This window comes from Rhinopithecus roxellana, chromosome 17 (genome assembly GCF_007565055.1).
Source record: "Rhinopithecus roxellana isolate Shanxi Qingling chromosome 17, ASM756505v1, whole genome shotgun sequence".
In the NCBI taxonomy this organism is placed as follows: domain Eukaryota; kingdom Metazoa; phylum Chordata; class Mammalia; order Primates; family Cercopithecidae; genus Rhinopithecus; species Rhinopithecus roxellana.
Window position 1 is genome coordinate 878302 of NC_044565.1, and position 16440 is coordinate 894741.

At 60.8% G+C, this 16440-nt stretch overlaps 2 protein-coding genes across 2 annotated transcripts in view; one reads left to right on the forward strand and one right to left on the reverse strand.

Moving 5' to 3' along the window:
• Positions 1–508: 508 nt before the first annotated feature.
• On the forward strand, positions 509–10370 carry PLA2G4B (phospholipase A2 group IVB). Its single transcript, XM_030921368.1, has 20 exons — positions 509–700; positions 2277–2376; positions 2654–2790; positions 2904–3035; positions 3171–3211; positions 3347–3389; positions 3632–3686; positions 3954–4084; positions 4353–4436; positions 4710–4747; positions 5885–6020; positions 6672–6808; positions 7041–7263; positions 7388–7505; positions 7821–7958; positions 8127–8231; positions 8396–8575; positions 8860–9026; positions 9539–9725; positions 9852–10370. Exons 1-20 carry the CDS (start codon positions 509–511, stop codon positions 10061–10063), a joined length of 2556 nt encoding a protein of 851 aa, XP_030777228.1. The 3' UTR covers positions 10064–10370.
• Positions 10371–10379: 9 nt separating this feature from the next.
• Positions 10380–16440, reverse strand: part of SPTBN5 (spectrin beta, non-erythrocytic 5) — a 46880-nt gene continuing 40819 nt past the window's right edge. Inside the window, exons 56-67 of the mRNA XM_030920579.1 lie at positions 16226–16381; positions 15734–15939; positions 15374–15563; positions 14941–15117; positions 14754–14855; positions 14307–14441; positions 13904–13975; positions 13412–13498; positions 13188–13279; positions 12981–13066; positions 12005–12095; positions 10380–10792 (exon numbers count right to left, since the gene is read on the reverse strand). Of these exons, the coding sequence (XP_030776439.1) occupies positions 10780–10792; positions 12005–12095; positions 12981–13066; positions 13188–13279; positions 13412–13498; positions 13904–13975; positions 14307–14441; positions 14754–14855; positions 14941–15117; positions 15374–15563; positions 15734–15939; positions 16226–16381 (1407 nt within the window). The 3' untranslated portion in view covers positions 10380–10779. The remainder of the gene's footprint in view (positions 10793–12004; positions 12096–12980; positions 13067–13187; positions 13280–13411; positions 13499–13903; positions 13976–14306; positions 14442–14753; positions 14856–14940; positions 15118–15373; positions 15564–15733; positions 15940–16225; positions 16382–16440) is intronic.

Here is a 16440-nt window from a genome sequence, read left to right on the forward strand (position 1 = left end):
ATCCACCCGCCTCAGCCTCCCAAAGTGCTGGGATTACAGGCGTGAGCCACTGCGCCCGGCCTATGAGTTGTATGTTCTGATCCTCCCTCTTGAAATTGCCTTTTGTGCTCTAAGGAGGGCCTGAAGGTTCGGGTAAAAACTTCAGGGTGACCTTCACTGGGGGGTGAGGGCTGGATCCCAGCCTGGGCCCAAAGAGCCGTCAGCTGCCCAAGTTCCGCTGTCCATGAGAGCCACCGCAGCCCCTCCCTGGGACAAGCAAGCAGACCTCAGTCTTGTAACTCTCTCGCCTAGACCTCTTCAGCCCAGGGCCTTGAGAGCTATTCCTGGCTTTGCTATGGTTACTGTCCTCCCCCAGTTCAGGGGCAGCAGGTGGGACCTGGTGCCCTGGGGATAACCCCTGTTTCTCCCATAATAGGCACAGGCAGGAAGGGACAGAAGCCCCTGCCTGTTCTGGGGCTGTCCCTCTGAGGAAGGAGTTGGTCTCCACACTCTGACCCCCCTACAAACCATGCCCTGGAGACAGGAGAACCCCCCTGCCCCTGAGTGCCAACCCACAGGCCTCATCCCTGGCCACTCAGCACCTGGCTTTGAAGGGCTGTTTTATGTGACAGCCACTCCCCTGCCTGTCGTGAGGGGGCCCGGGTGCTCCACTCAGATTGATGGAGCCCTGCAGTCAAGACTGGGCATTCCTGTCCAACAGGTGCCAGAGTTGCGAAAGGCCTGTGACGGGGCACTCCACTCTTCCCTTGGCTGCTGTTCTGGGACTCGCCCCTGCTTTCCTTCTGCTCAGCCCCTGGCAGCAAGCTCTCCGGACTGGGACTGCAGAGCTGGGAGTTCAGGGCTGGGCGGGGCAGGCCCAGGTGGTAATGGCTGGCGAGTGCCACGGAGGTGTCAGGATCTCTAGTATAGGCTTAGGGTGCCTCGTTTCCTGGACAGGTGGCTGGTCCAGGAGTGGGTGTGGAGCTTAGGTGGAGCAGAGGCAGCGGGTGGGAGGGACTTGGGACCAACTGGGACATTACATCTCTGGCTCTGGATTAGAAAGCCCACAGTCCTTGATCCTGTGGCCACTGCTCCATCATTCCTGCTCCTAAGGACTCGGTCTCATGGCTCTGGTAAGGCCTGGCAGGGTACTGGGTCCCCACTCTGACCCCTGCTCTCTGCCTGGGGCCTGGTGAATATGTTTCTTATGGGAGCTGTGGTCTTCTCCAGGTGTAGGGAGGGGAGTTTATTGACCACAAGACCCAGGCAGTGGGCAGAAGCCAGGGGAGAAGGAGGCCTGGGGATGAGGGATCCATCCTGAGTTTTTTCTGCCCTGGGAATGGTCTCCTGGCACAGCTCCCTGGCACCATGGATATGGGCCCTGGAGACTCACCGGCTCCCAGCTGCCGTCCTGAGGCCCTGGAAGGAAGTGGCTGCTCTGTGCTCCGCTGACTCAGTTGCCTGGAGTGTGGGGGCCCTGGGCTGACCCTGGTGGATGAGGCTCTCCAGCACTGCCCTGGACCTGGTTGCTCCCTGGACTTGACCTGTTAGGGCCCTTGTGGAGGCAGGCAGAAGGCCGAAAGGAAGCAGTTGGCACTGGCTTCCCTGGTCCCGGTGCACCCTGCCAGGCTGCATTCCCGGAACCAGGGGGATGGGTTTGGAGGGAGCTACTGGGGGACCATCTTCAGCCTGACCTGGCAGACGTGACAGCCTGTGAGGGGTCTGAGCTAGGAGCCGCCTCCCCTGCCCGGGAGAGAGCCCATTTGTGGGATGCACTTCTGACCAGGGGTAGAGGGAGGGTGCGAGAGCAGCTCAGCCGGGGCCTGACGTGCCACTTCCCCTCCCACCCAAGACCAGCCTGAAAGCTGCTGAGCTGGGGTGTGGGCTGGGGATGTGGGGTGCAGAGCCTAAAGGATACTACCCCGAGGAGGCGGAAGCAGGTCCGTATGAGGCACAAATCTGGAGCCAGCCTGCCCAGGCTCCAGTCCCAATTCTGGACCTCAGGCAAATGACTGCTTCTCTGTGCCTCAGTTTCCTCGTGGAGTGGGTCGTCATAAATAGTATCTGCGCATACGGTGGTTGTGCGATAAATGAGTTAATGTATGCAAAGCCCTTGGCCCAGAGCTGGCGCAGAGCGTTGTGTGAGTGCTGGCAGGCATCATGATGGAGATGTCATGTCTCCTCTTGTTGATTCAGGATTCTGATGGGATGGAGGACAGGCCTGGGGTTCAGGATTAGGCCTTAAGGCTCCAGCCTCCTTTGCGGCCCCTGTCACCCTTGGCTTCATCAGCCTGTAGCAGGTCTCCCCTCTCCCGCCTCTGCAGGCAGAGGTGTCCAGGACCTGCCTGCTCACGGTTCATGTCCTGAGGGCCCATCGCCTACCCTCTAAGGACCTAGGTGAGTGCGCACCGCCCTGGCGCCTGTGCTGGGCTGAGGGAGGAGGAGGGTGCTGTGGCTGGATTTGGTGGAGGCGGGTGGGCTGGTGGGCAGGGCCTAGAGAAGGGGGCTTAGAGGAGCTTCTGGGTGGAAGGTGGCAGCTGGGGCTCTGCCTCTGCCCCCCACTTCCCCTCCCCTTAGTCTTACCCCACATGGAGCTCCAGGTGATGGAAGGAAGTGGGTCTGGGTGGCTGGGAAGGGCTCTTGGCCACCACTGGGCACTTGTTCCTTCCCACAGTGACCCCCTCTGACTGCTACGTGACTCTCTGGCTGCCCACAGCCTGCAGCCACAGGCTCCAGACACGCACAGTCAAGAACAGCAGTAGCCCTGTGTGGAACCAGAGCTTTCACTTCAGGATCCACAGGCAGCTCAAGGTGGGCTAGGCATCGGCGCTAGCTCTACCCACATCCCCACCAGCCGCTGCCGCTGCCCTGCTCACCTTCCCGTCCCCTCCCTCCTACAGCCCCGTCACTCTTTTCCCTTCCAGAATGTCATGGAACTGAAAGTCTTTGACCAGGACCTGGTGACCGGAGATGACCCTGTGTTGTCAGTGCTGTTTGATGCGGGGACTCTGCGGGCTGGGGAGTTGCGGCACGAGAGCTTCTCACTGAGCCCTCAGGCAAGGCGGTGTTGCCACGGCAGCCCCAGCTGCTGTCTGGGTTGAAATCTCCACATGCACGCACGTCTCTCATGCTCACTGACACATGCGCGCTCCTTCTGACCCTTTCTAACTCGCTTCTGGCTCTCTTCCCAGGGTGAGGGGTGCCTGGAAGTTGAATTTCGCCTGCAGAGTCTGTGAGTCAGGGGCCTGGGGCAGTTTGGGTGGGAGTGCCTCGTGGGAAGGACAGCACTAGTGCCTGGGGGATGCCCAGGTCTCTGTGGGGTGAGAACCTGGACTCCCACTAAGGGGGCTTTGGGATCTCTTTCCAGGGCTGACTGTGGCGAGCAGCTCGTCAGCAATGGCGTTCTGGTGGTGAGTGTGACCAGTGCTCTGGGAGGTGGTCTGGGGTCCCCGGGACTCCCTCATGCCAGCAGCTTGAGGCACAGGCCCACCGCTGCCTCTGTCTGGAGACCCTGGGATTTCAGTTTGTTAAGGGAATACAATCTCAAGGGTCCAGGTAATGAAGTGCAGACCAGCAGGAGGCAGGGTGCTGGGAGGGCGGGGCCCTGAATGGGGGTGGGGTTAGTGTCTGAGGGGCTCTCTTCATGACTCAGGCCCGGGAGCTCTCCTGCTTGCACGTTCAACTGGAGGAGACAGGAGACCAGAAGCGTGAGTCCCCAACTCACTGGGACAGCCCCCGGCTCTCAGCCCGTCTTCCCCCTTTAAGCATTGGACAATTCTCTGGGGCTCCCTGGAGCCTGAGCTTTCCCCTTAGGCCTTCCCAGGGGGACTGTGGTGGGGGCTCCATCTCGTAGCCCCGGCCTGACCAGACTATTTCAGCGGGGAGAGGGAGGTGTCCTCCAGGCCTCCCAGCAAGATGGGTTCTGTGGGCAGAGATACCGTCCTCAGCCTCTCTGCTCTGGTTCCTCTTTCCAGCCTCAGAGCGCAGAGTTCAGCTTGTGGTTCCTGGGTCCTGTGAGGGTCCGCAGGAGGCCTCTGTGGGCACTGGCACCTTCCGCTTCCACTGCCCAGCCTGCTGGGAACAGGAGCTGAGGATTCACCTACAGGTAGTGTGCCTCGCTCCCTGGAGGCGGGGCCCCCAGAACTTCCTCCCTCCCTCTGCACCTCCTCCCAGTACCCTGGCTCAGCGCCTCCTCCCAGCCTGACCTCTGCCCCACCTGGCAGTGTGGGCACGTTGGCAGCACATGTGGGCCCATGCTGGCCTCCCCTGTGCGTCCCTCCCATACCTCTATGGCTGCCGGTGGGAGTTTGGTGAGGTCCGTGCGAGGAGCGGAAGCGTAAAGATTCTTAGGTCTCTCTTTTTGTCCCCTAAAGGATGCCCCCGAGGAGCAACTAAAGGTGCCACTGAGTGCCCTGCCCTCTGACCAAGTGGTGAGGCTTGTCTTCCCCACGTCCCAGGTACTGCCTCCCAGGGGAGGAAGTGAGGTGCCTGGACTGGGCTGGGCCCCAGGCCACAGAGGGACGGGCCTGCTTCCCGCTTCTCTCCGTGGGCCACACCCTGAGCAGGTGCCGGGGGCCAGGCTCTTTGGGAAGTACCCTCTGAGCATCCCTGCTTCAGGCCTGGCCCCTGTGGAGACAGTAGGGGGGGTGGTATGCCTGGGGTCAGGGTAAGAGGAGCACAGCTGGGTGGAGGTGGCCGACCTTTGTGACTGGGGCCTTCATGGTTTTCAGGACCCCCTGATGAGAGTGGAGCTGAAAAAAGAAGCAGGGTGAGAGGCCTGGCTGGGGACTGGGCAAGGCCCTGGAAAAGTAACGGGGGCCCGGGGCTGGAGCAGGCCTGGAGGAGTGAGGGGGAGAAACAGCCACCCCTCATCCTCATGCTCTCTGAAGGGGCGCAGGCTGGCACTCAGCAGGGGGCACAAAGTACTGGGAGGAGCCTTAGCACCTATGGTCGGAGGGATGAGTGAGCGGCCAGCCCAGTGCCAGGCACCTGGGGAGCACTTGATAAATGTTTGGCTGGAAAACGCAGGGAGGTGAGGATGGAAAATGGTAACATGGTTTGGGGCACAGAGAGGGCAGGAAAACCAAGGGAGAGAAGAGGGGAAATTGCACCCTTTTGAGTGGAAGCTGTTATGGCCGGATCTTAAATGATCTTCGTAGAGTTGTCGCCCACCGTCTTGGGACAGCGGCTTCTCACCTCTCGGAGACAGAATCATTGGCCCTTTTCTGCCCCTCCCCATCTTTTTTTTTTTTTTTTTTTTTTTTTGAGACAGAGTCTGTTGCCCAAGCTGGAGTGTAATGGCGTGATATTGGCTCACTGCAACCTCCGCCTCTGGGGTTCAAGCGATTCTCCTGCCTCAGCCTCCCGAGTAGCTGGGATTACAGGTGCCGCCACCATACCTGGTTTTATATTTTTATATTTATATTTTTATATTTTTCGTGGAGACAGGATTTCCCCATGTTGGCCAGGCTGGTCTTGAACTCCTGGCCTCAAGTTATATGCCTGCCTCAGCCTCCCAAAGTGCTGGGAGTACAGGCGTGAGCCACTGCACCTGGCATCCACCCTCTTTGTAGTCATTTTTGAACTCCATGGGTGAGGGACAGAGCAGGAGACTTGGATGGGGGATCCATGGTGTAGGTCCTTCCTGGGGGCCTATCTGCACCTGGGATCCCAAGCAGCCTCTTACAGCCACGGAATTCTGTGTCCCGCCAGTCTGCTTTGCTGCATTCCCAAGCATGTCCACATGGACACACTCTCCCTAGGTGTCAAACTGCAGTCTTGTGACACAGGAGTGGCAGTGAGGGTTGGGGAGAGGAGGGAGGGCAGTGCAGGTGAGGCAGACCCAGCTTTCCATTCTCTGGGGAGGACTGAGAGCTGTCTCATGGTCTCTTCCCTCCCCTGCCAGACCGAGGGAGCTGGCCGTGCGACTGGGCTTCAGGCCCTGTGCAGAGGAACAGGCCTTCCTGAGCAGGAGGAAGCAGGTGGTGGCCGCGGCCTTGCGGCAGGCCCTGCAGCTAGATGGAGACCTGCAAGAGGACGAGGTTTGGGGGCTGGGCTGGATGGCGTGTCCCCGGACTTGATTGTTCAGTGCTGAACACTGGAGCTGCTTGTCCCTGATCTAGACCAGAGTTCGTAGCTGCCTGTCCCCACCCTGCTTCCTCTCGCCCGGCGTTAGCAGGGACTTGGCACAGGCAGAGTGTTGCTTGAGGTGCCTGGAGCCCACCCGGGAGCTGCCTCGTAGGGCTGCCTTTCCTACTCTGTTTCCTGGTTCTCAGCCTAGCCTGTCTGAGGAGTGAGACAGATAGCTGGCATGAGGTGTGTTGGTCCCGGGGTGCCTCAGGAGGTTCCTATTAGCCTGGGCCATCTCCTGGGGGAGTGATGGCAATTTGGGAAAATTTTAAGGTGGGCCCTGGGTCTTCCAGAAAGTGAGCATCAGACTCGAGGGCTGAGGGCGAGGAGATGAGGCTCAGAACTTGCCTGGGCCATTTTTTCCTGGAGCCCTTAGGACTGGAGGAGCTGGGCGCTCACTAAGGCTGTTTCTGGCCCCCAGGGCTGACTCAGAACTGGTCCCAAGACCTGTGATCAGGCCTTAGCTGTGGGCTGGGTGACCACTTGACCTGCTCCCTCCTCTTCCCGTGGCTTGGCCTTCCCGTCCCTAGGGCCTCTGCAGGCCTGGCTGTCTTCTTTTCCAGATCCCTGTGGTAGCTATTATGGCCACTGGCGGTGGGATCCGGGCAATGACTTCCCTGTACGGGCAGCTGGCCGGCCTGCAGGAGCTGGGCCTCTTGGATTGCGTCTCCTACATTACCGGGGCCTCGGGCTCCACCTGGTGAGCTCGGGGCAGGCTGATGCTGGACCCTGTGTGGCAGGGGGTGCTGGTGCCAGGGTTCTCCTAGGCCTCTGAGCAAACTAGAAGGGCTGGGAGAATGAACGTGCCAGGGAGAAATGTGCTCCAGGAGACCCTGGGGAGGTCCCTGCCAGGCTGTTGTCCTAGAAAACCCGGGGCACGTGAGGTCTGGAGGGCCCTTCAGTGACAGCCCTCTGGCTTTGGCTTTTCCCAGGGCCTTGGCCAACCTCTATGAGGACCCAGAGTGGTCTCAGAAGGACCTGGCAGGGCCCACTGAGTTGCTAAAGACCCAGGTGACCAAGAGCAAGCTCGGTGTGCTGGCCCCCAGCCAGCTGCAGCGGTACCGGCAGGAGCTGGCTGAGCGTGCCCGCCTGGGCTACCCAAGCTGCTTCACCAGCCTGTGGGCCCTCATCAACGAGGCGCTGCTGCACGACAAGGTGCAGGGGCTGCGGCCGGGGGCAGAGCCAGGGCTGGAGCTGGGGCACGGCACTGGACGGCAGGGTGGGAAAGGCCTGGGCACCCAGGCAGCTGTGGGTTTAGGTTCCACTCGTCTTTCCCCAGCCCCATGACCACAAGCTCTCAGATCAGCGGGAGGCCCTGAGTCATGGCCAGAACCCTCTGCCCATCTACTGTGCCCTCAACACCAAGGGGCAGAGCCTGTCCACTTTTGAATTTGGGGGTGAGTGGCCCCAGAGCTGAGATGAGACCTGTGCCCTCGCGGTTGGTGGAGTAAGGGGAGACGGGGCCTGTGTGCAGACAGCAGATGTCACACCCACCTCTCCTGGGCCAGGTCCTGTGCTTTCTGGAGACTGACACCCTACCAGGGTCCCTTGGGCCTTTGGGAAGGAGGCAGGGGCCTTAGGTCCCATGCACAAAGCCCAGGCCACAAGGCCTGGGCCTCCTGGTCCTCGGCTGCCCTAAAGCAAAGCCCTGGGTGGGGGTGCGGGTGCCTAAGGGCTCTGCACCATGAGGCTGAGGGGTGGCCTCCTCACAGAGTGGTGCGAGTTCTCTCCCTACGAGGTCGGCTTCCCCAAGTATGGGACCTTCATCTCCTCTGAGCTGTTCGGCTCTGAGTTCTTCATGGGGCGGCTGACGAGGAAGCTCCCTGAGTCCCGCATCTGCTTCTTAGAAGGTGAGGGCACTGGGCAGGCTGGGGAAGCTGGGCCGAGCAGGGAAAATGGGCCCTGAGTGAGAGGGTGGCCCTCGGTCAGAAGAGCTTCCTGGGTCAGGACTGGCCATGGGGAAGGGTAGGGTTGGGACAGGAGTCGGGCACCCTCTTCCCTCACGGCCGCTCTTTCAGGTATCTGGAGCAACCTGTATGCAGCCAACCTCCAGGACAGCTTATACTGGGCCTCAGAGCCCAGCCAGTTCTGGGACCGCTGGGTCAGGAACCAGGCCAACCTGGGTAGGTGCTCCGGCCCCTTCATAAGGGTGCCAAGAGGCAGCCAGCTGGGGCTGTACCAGGGGGCGGGGGGTCTCACCTCTTCCCCCTCCAGGGTCACCACCAAGGTGGGGATAAAGATGCAGGAGTCCCCATTCTCCTCCCACACCCCTACCTTGCCTGTGTAGACAAGGAACAGGTCCCCCTTCTGAAGATAGAAGAACCACCCTCAACAGCCAGCAGGATAGCTGCGTTTTTCACTGATCTTCTGACACGGCGCCCACTGGCCCAGGCCACACATAATTTCCTGCGTGGCCTCCATTTCCACAAAGACTACTTTCAGCATCCTCACTTCTCCACCTGGAAAGGTACCTGCTTCTCTCAACAGTCCTCCTGTGGCCACCTGAGCCTTGAGTCCCCAGCTCCAGACACCCCTCCCGGTCCACTCCCGTTCTGCTTTGAGCTCGATTCCCTGGACTGCTTGGAGCAGGGGTCTTTTTCTCCTTGTCTTGGGGACCCAGGGCCCACCTGCCGGGCTGCGGGGGTGTTAGTTCAGCAGGAAAGCAGGGGCCAGAGGCCAGAGTCTCTCCTTCCAGCAGGAATCTGGTACCCTTGATATCCGTGACAATTGCTGCTCTCCCCAACCTTCCAGCTACCACTCTGGATGGGCTCCCCAACCAGCTGACACCCTCGGAGCCCCACCTGTGCCTGCTGGATGTTGGCTACCTCATCAACACCAGCTGCCTGCCCCTCCTGCAGCCCACTCGGGACGTGGACCTCATCCTGTCATTGGACTACAACCTCCACGGAGCCTTCCAGGTTGGGGAGGGTGGGCAGGTATGGGAGGTGGTGGGTGGCCCCTGCCCCCTGAAGAGAGGGGCTTTGGAGTCCAGTGTCTGGTCCAGCTTCCTTTAGGAGCCGTGACAGTGACTGCATGTGACTGGGACACTGGAATCTGTTAATTTGCTCATTCTCTTCCGGAAGTTGGGAAGCTGGCGAGGTTTTATCTTGTATCTGGGTCCCCTTTACTGACCTGCGAGGTGTGGTCCTGGGCCTCTGGGCCCACCTGCCGAGTCTGCTCTGCCTCCCGGTGTCATAACTGCAGTGCTGGGAGCAGCCCAGCTCCGTCTAGCCCCAGAGGAGCTGCCACTGAGGCTTGTCAGGTGTGGCGTTTTTTTTCCCAAAGGCTGGCTTCGTAGGCCCCACTGGAGACCCTGACTTGGCATTTGAGCCCCAGGTCCGTGAATCTTGGTGCATCTCACATCGTCAGCCCCAGTGTTGAGGACACCAGGGGTCCTGTTCCTCTGACGCCCCTTCTGCCTGCCCTGCAGCAGCTGCAGCTCCTGGGCCGGTTCTGCCAGGAGCAGGGGATCCCGTTCCCGCCCATCTCGCCCAGCCCGGAAGAGCAGCTCCAGCCTCGGGAGTGCCACACCTTCTCTGACCCCACCTGCCCCGGAGCCCCTGCGGTGCTGCACTTCCCTCTTGTCAGCGACTCCTTCCGGGAGTACTCGGCCCCTGGTGAGCCGCTGTTCATCTCCCGCTCCTGCTGCCCTAGTCCCCCACACTTCCTGTGTCCCCTGTGCGTCTCCAAACCCACCTTCCCCACAACATGTTCCCCCATGCCAGCCTCCACTCTCTCCACAGGGGTCCGGCGGACACCTGAGGAGGCGGCGGCTGGGGAGGTGAACCTGTCTTCAGTGGACTCTCCCTACCACTACACGAAGGTGACCTACAGCCAGGAGGATGTGGACAAGCTGCTGCGCCTGACACATTACAATGTCTGCAACAACCGGGAGCAGCTGCTGGAGGCCCTGCGCCAGGCGGTGCAGCGGAGGCGGCAGCGCAGGCCCCAGTGACAGCCGGAGCCCCTGCCTGGCCCTGCCACCCCTGACTCTCATTCATTCCCTGGCTGCTGAGTTGCAGGTGGGAACTGTCACCACCCAGTGCTTCAGAGCCTCTGGGGCTCAGGTGACCCTGTTCCAGGGTCCATGCTGAGGGCTGGGAGCTCCCTGGGGCCTCAGCAGTTTGCAGTGGGGTAAGGAGGCCGAGCCCATTTGTGTAATCACCCCATGGCCCGTGTCTGTTTTCCCTTCTGCACTACCTTGAGTAGTTGTACAAGGTGAGATGGAACACTTGATACATTACAGACTCATACAAATGTGAGGCGCTATGTATCTGAGACCAGCTGTTATTACTGCGGAGAAGGGCCATGTCATTCTAGGCTTTTGGTTGTACATGGCAAGGGCTGGTACAGAGCTCGCTCGTCGGTGTGGGCTTCCTCCGAAGAGTAGATTCTCTGTACACGTCCACATCTACCTGTGCTCAGTCACCCCTTCCAAGCAAGGAGGCGGCAACGTGGGCCTGGGGTAGCCCTGGCCTTGCCCACCTGCTCTGCTGGAACACGTCTCCTCTTCACCCAGACAGGAGTGCAAGGGGAGGCCAGGCAATGGCTGTTTCCTGCCACATGGTGGGAGCCATCTTGTAACAAGGAACTGTCTATTCCAGAAGCTGGGCCTGGGGAAATGCGTCCTCGCTTGTGGCCCTGAAGTTTGGTGTTGCCCTGGGGTTCACCTCAGGGATCAGACCTGTTGGGAAAACAGTGAATTTAGTAGGGTATGGCCACCCCAGATCTTCTCCAAACACTGGTGCGCTGCCCTCCCCGGACCAGCCAGCCTCCTAGAATAAGTGTGGGCGTGGATTTCAGAGCTGACAGGCGCGGCAGCAGCTGTGGATAAGGAGTGGGAATTGCCTCGATTCTCATAACCCAACTCTACGTCTGTCAGCAGGCCTAGCAACCCCAGCCCTGAGCTAGAGACAGCAGAAGAAATGGCTGTCCTGGTAGCCTCAGGAGCCACTGTGTCCAGGACAAGGCCTGTCTCATCAGCAACACATCATCTAAATCATATATTGGGCCCTGCAGGACTGGGAGCAGATGGTTACACTGGAGACCACAGCCGTGGCTGCCACCCCTTGTGGTATGAGCCCTCCAGGCACACAGCTGTATATGCGTGTGCATGTCTAGGCTCATCTGGCATGGGGCCCATGCACAGAGAATGTGCCTGTCTCCAATCCCTCCTCCATTTTCACCTACCCCCAGGTGTCCCCTCCCCCTGGAGAGCCTGAAGCCCTCTGGTTTGGAGGGGAAGGAGATGTGGGTGAGGGGGTTGAGCATCGAAATGATGCTGGGATCTACAAGGGACCGAGGAGCCAGGTAAGAGCCACCTGCCCTGTACATCCACCTTCGCATCTCCTCCTCCCTGGCCTGCAGTCCAGGACATACTGGCCCTCTCCGTTGCCGTGGAGTGGGGATTGAGGAAAGCAGGGGAGGACCAGGTAGAGAATGGGTTGGAACAAGGGTGGGGCAGGGTCTGGCCGTCCTGCCAATGTGCTGTGCCTTGGAGAGCAGAGAGGAGGGAGGAAAGTGAGGAGGGCATGGGCCCCTGGGAAACAAACCCAGGCAGGCTCTCAGCACCGGGCAGAGGGAAACCTGGCTGCCCCTCCTACAAGCAGCCAAGCAGGAGGGGCAGGAGGGGCACAGGGAGCCCAGGCAGCTTTGTCTACAGGGCCCCCACACTGTGGAGGGCATGGAGTGAGCCCTGGGAGGGGAGCGCTGTTGAGTCTATGGAAATCTGGGCCTTGTGGCCTGGATTCCTCTCAGCTGAGTGTCCAGTAGTATTTCCCCACAGCCCAACAGAGTCAGCCTGAGGCCCAGAATCTCAGGCTTCAGAGGGCAGCACCTGCCAGCCACTGAAGCCCAGGGCTCCCCGCCCTGCTCCCCCCGCCCAGGTGTGTCCCACCTGAGCAGACATCCAGGCCGGGCATCCTTGGTCGCGCACTCATTCGGAGAGTTGACAGGTTTGGCTTTGAGTTCCGGGCTCAGACTCTGGGCTGCAGAGCAAGGGAATAACCACTGCTAGCCCGGCCCAGACCACCTGCAGGCGCCAGGTCTGGCTGCTCCTTCCTCCAGCTTCTGGAGGCTCAGCACAGCCTTAGGCAGCCTGGCCATGCCAGGCCCTTCCCACGTGGGGGTGCGGGGTGGGCTGAGCACTCGTGGGCAGGTTTTTCCCCCATGTGTCCTGCCTCTTAGAAAACTCCTCGCAGGTGAGTTAAGAAAGGCTGAGCCTTTCTCAGGAGGTGGGGGATTCTGGAATGCCAAACTCAAGATCCCTTTGGGCTTCTGGGAAGACAGACTCTTGAGAGGAGAGTCCAGGGAAACCAGACAGAGCTAGGATCCCAGACACATTCCCTGAACACACTATGTCCACATGGAGCCTCGGCAGAGCACGCTGACCATGGAAGAAAGTGGTCCAAGGGGTTGTCTGTATATTCCTCCGAGTAGAACCCGGCTTGCTTACTGTCAAGGTGGTGACATTCAAAGTTGTCTGAGGACTAGAAGGTTAAAGAAGCCCCCAGGTCAGACAGAACAGAGCCTGGAAAGCCCCTGGAGGAACAGTCCATGAGGATCTTGGCAGGAAGGGCTTGGGGCAGTCTCAGAATGGCAGACTCCAAAAGGTGCAGAACAGGACCAGGACACAGCTTGGGGCTCAAAACTGGCCCTATCTCTGCTGCTAATTAGCTGTGTGATCTTGGGCAAGTGGCTTAACCTCTCTGGGACCTAAATTCTTTGAGAAAAAACAGTAAGTCCAACTTACTTTTCGGGGGTTAGAGATGCTAACTGTGAAACCTCCTGAGGATGCATAAAACGACAGGGGCCCAGAAGCTTAGGGCCCAGGGAGTCGGCCACCCTCCCCGCATCCTTCCCCTGAAGCCCACCTGCAGTGCTGCCCAGGGCTCGCCACCAGCTCTCAGCCTGCTCTTCGGACGGTGCTGCAAACAGGATCTCTTCCCCACTGGTCAGCCTGGCACCCACACAGACACATCAAACTCTCCACTGTCTCTTTGGGGTTCCCCACGCTTCCAGCCCCCACTGAGCCAGGTGGCTGCTGGGGGCCATGCCGGAGTCCATGTCTCTCCCCTCACCTTAAGGAGAATGTGTGTTTCCTGCCATGGTGGCCCGGCAGCCTCTCACACCGGGCTCCCGTGAGGTCAAGGAGGGCCAGGGAAGCTACTTTCTGAGGAGACATGAAAAGCAGGGGTCAGTGCGACCATCTCAGCTTTTCCCTGTGTGGTCCCTCTGTCCTGGGGCCCCTCTGCCTTGTCTCCCAGCACCCCGATGTCTGCATCTCCCCCACCCCGCCTGGTACCTCCTTTGCCATCCTCTCATCCAGGAACAGGCTCAGGGAGTTGCCCTGCAAGGTCCCATGGCAGCTGTCCCAGGAGCTCGAGCTGGGCTGTGGAGGGGAGGCGGGAAGGCCACATGAGCCATGTGCAGAAGGGAAGTTGGAGCTAGGGCCTGTCCATGCCTCGCTGTGTGTGTGGAGCCTCCCAGGAAAAGCAATGGATTGGACCAAAGTCCCTGTGGGGAAAGGGAAGCCACAGAGGGGCTCTGACAGGAGAAATCAAGCAGAAGGGGAAGAGCAGGGAGGGAGGAGGAATCCCAGCACCTCCGGGGGGGGGGGGGGGGAGGCGGAAGCTGGAAAGGGCCCCAAGGAACCGAACTGCCTGGACAGCATGGTGGGGGGTGGCATCTGCCCAAGGTCACAGTGCAAGGGTGCCAGGCCCAGATGGCTCTTCCCAGCCCCTCAAGTTTTACTGCAAGTGGGGGCTGCCTGGAGAAGGAATCTCCAGACACTTACCTGCCTCCCGCCAGGCAGCAGGTGCTGCTTGAACTCCAAAGGCCCCTCCATGGTGGGGGCACCCTTTGAATCCTGAAAATGCAAGATGGGGCCTGGAAATGTCAGGACCAGCACCCTCAGGAAGGCGGGTGAGGCACCCACTGCCCCCTGCTCTGTTTATTCCTCCCACCCAAGTACTAACCAGGCCCGACCCTGCTTAGCTTCCAAGATCAGATGAGACTGGGCATGTTCAGGGTGGCATGGCTGTAGATAGCCATCTTTATTCCTAATGACCTTCAGCTCCTGTGCCCAGGGCTCCCAGCACTGGCTCCAGGGTGTGGGCCCTCACCCCCACAGCCCCAGCCACTGCATACTCCAGGGAGACCAATGTTGGGGGTGCCTACAGCCCCATGGGGATACCTGCCTGGGGGCCCCTCGTCTCAGCCAGCTGCGCTCCTGGCCCCTGGTGTCCAGAGGGCCTCCACTGAAAGGATGTGAGCGAGCTGCCAGCTCTCCCAGGTTTCAGCTCCTGTGGCTGCAGCAGGAGCTCCTGTTCCATCTTGGGGAGTGGGGCAAGATGGGCAAGGTGAGCTAGGTCAGGGAGACCAGCCACGCCTCGGGCTCCCGTCTACCTCCCCTCCCCCATCCCTCCCGGTCAGAGGGGGCCTGCCTCCCCCTCACTAGCTCTTTCAGCTTTGGCTCTGGAGGCTCGCACCCAGTCCACCATGGTGCCTCTCCCACCACCGCAGCTGGCCAGCGAAAGGAGTGGGTGAGGCAGGGTGAGGGCTCAGTGCCCTGGAGACCCTGACTTGCAGGCTGAGAGGGACTGTTCCCCCACCAGCCCTCAGCCCCTAGCGGAGGCACTCTTCACCTCTGTCTTCTGCATTTGGGCAAACTTCTCTTCCTGGGCTGCCAGCAGCTTTTCTAAGTCCTGGTGTCTGTGTAGCAGCAACTCCACATCTGACAGTGAGTGCTGGGGAGAAGCATGTTCGGGTGAGGCCCAGCTCGGGGGGCGCCCGGAGCCTGGTAGCCAGCGAAGGGGCAGGACCCCCACTCACCCCATAGGCGGGCTTCAGCAGGAGGCCTTCCCGGCAGGCCAGCCAGGCCTCAGCCTGCTCCAGCCTCTGCCGAAGCTTCTGCAGACCCCAGCTCTCGGCACAGCGTTGCCGGCGCAGGGCCCAGGCCTCCTCCAGCTCCTGCAGCCGCCCTTCCAGCTCCTGCAGACACTCTGTCACCTGGCAGGGAGGGGCTGCTAGGGTTGACAGCTTGGGTAGGGCTCCCACCCTGGGCAAGGCAGGGCAGGGCTGGAGAGCCAAGTGTTAATGGAAGTGCAGAGGGAAGGCTGTGAGACCCGCACCTGCCCCTTCCCAGCCTCTCTCCCTGCCTGCGCCCAGCCTTCCTGGCCTGCTGGTTTCCATGCCCGTGAGGGGCCCTGAGGCCTTTGGCAATCAGGCTGCAGCCCAACCCCAGGCCCACCCTCTGTGTTCGCACCTCCGGGGACATGAAGTGGCTGTTGTCCACCAGCTGCTGTCCTTCCTGCCGCAGGTCCTGGGCTTGAAGGCGGCACTCCCTGATTTCCTGCCCCAGCTCTTCATGCTGCCCAAGGAGCTGCTCAGCCCCCACCACGTCCTCAACCAGCTCCTCGGAGGATGCCAGCTCCTGCCTCTCCCGTGCCCATGCTCTGTAGGGTCAGGGAAGGGAGCTGTTGTCAGGGCTGGCTGGGGAGCAGGGGAGGGCACGGGCGGGGGGGGAGGGCACGGGCAGGGGAGGGAGGGCCCAGCTCCCTGAAGAGCCAGGATACCCCCACCCCACAGGGCAGAGCTGAGCCAGCAGCTGAGGTAGGACACCTACAGCAGTTCCTGGCAGCGCCCGAGGAAGGCATGGCCCTGTGCAGCCTGCGCCAGCCACTGGCCTCGCTCCTGGGCCTTTGCCTGCAGAGTGGCCCAGGCCTCCTGCACCTTGGCCAGGCCCCCTGGAGCCGCAGGATGTAGCTGGCCCAGTCGGCAGGCCTCCGTCTGCACCCGTGCCACCTCCTTCTCCATAGCTGCCAGCTCTCTCTGCAACCAGAGCATGAGATCAGGCTTCAGTCCCCACACTGAGCCGACGCGTGCTCTCCATTCAGGAGCACCAGGCCTCTCTGAGGAGCCACCTCCACTCGGCTGCATAACCTGGGCCAAGTCCCAGGGCCCCTCAGGGAAGGATCTGGGTTTCTGGAGAGGAGGCTGAAGCAGGCTGGGGTGGGAGCGCCCTCACCTAGCACCTTGGGGGAGTGCTGAGATAGGTCCCCTCAGCCACCGCCTTTGGGCAGGGACAGACAGGCAGGCTGCAGGGCGTGGGCCTCACCTCCAGGCGCCTGTGCTGTTGCTGCAGGGTCCGCACAGACGACAGGCTGTGGCCTCTGTCCTCTTCCTTCATCAGGGCCGTTTTCTCCTGCATCCTTCCCTGGAGCTCGGCTGCTGCCTGCTCAAAGCTGTGGACCTCATGGGCTGCAGCCAAGTTCTGGGAGAGGAGAAAGGAGCTGCTCAGGGCTGTTCTCTGCTCCCAGGACTCCTTTCTCC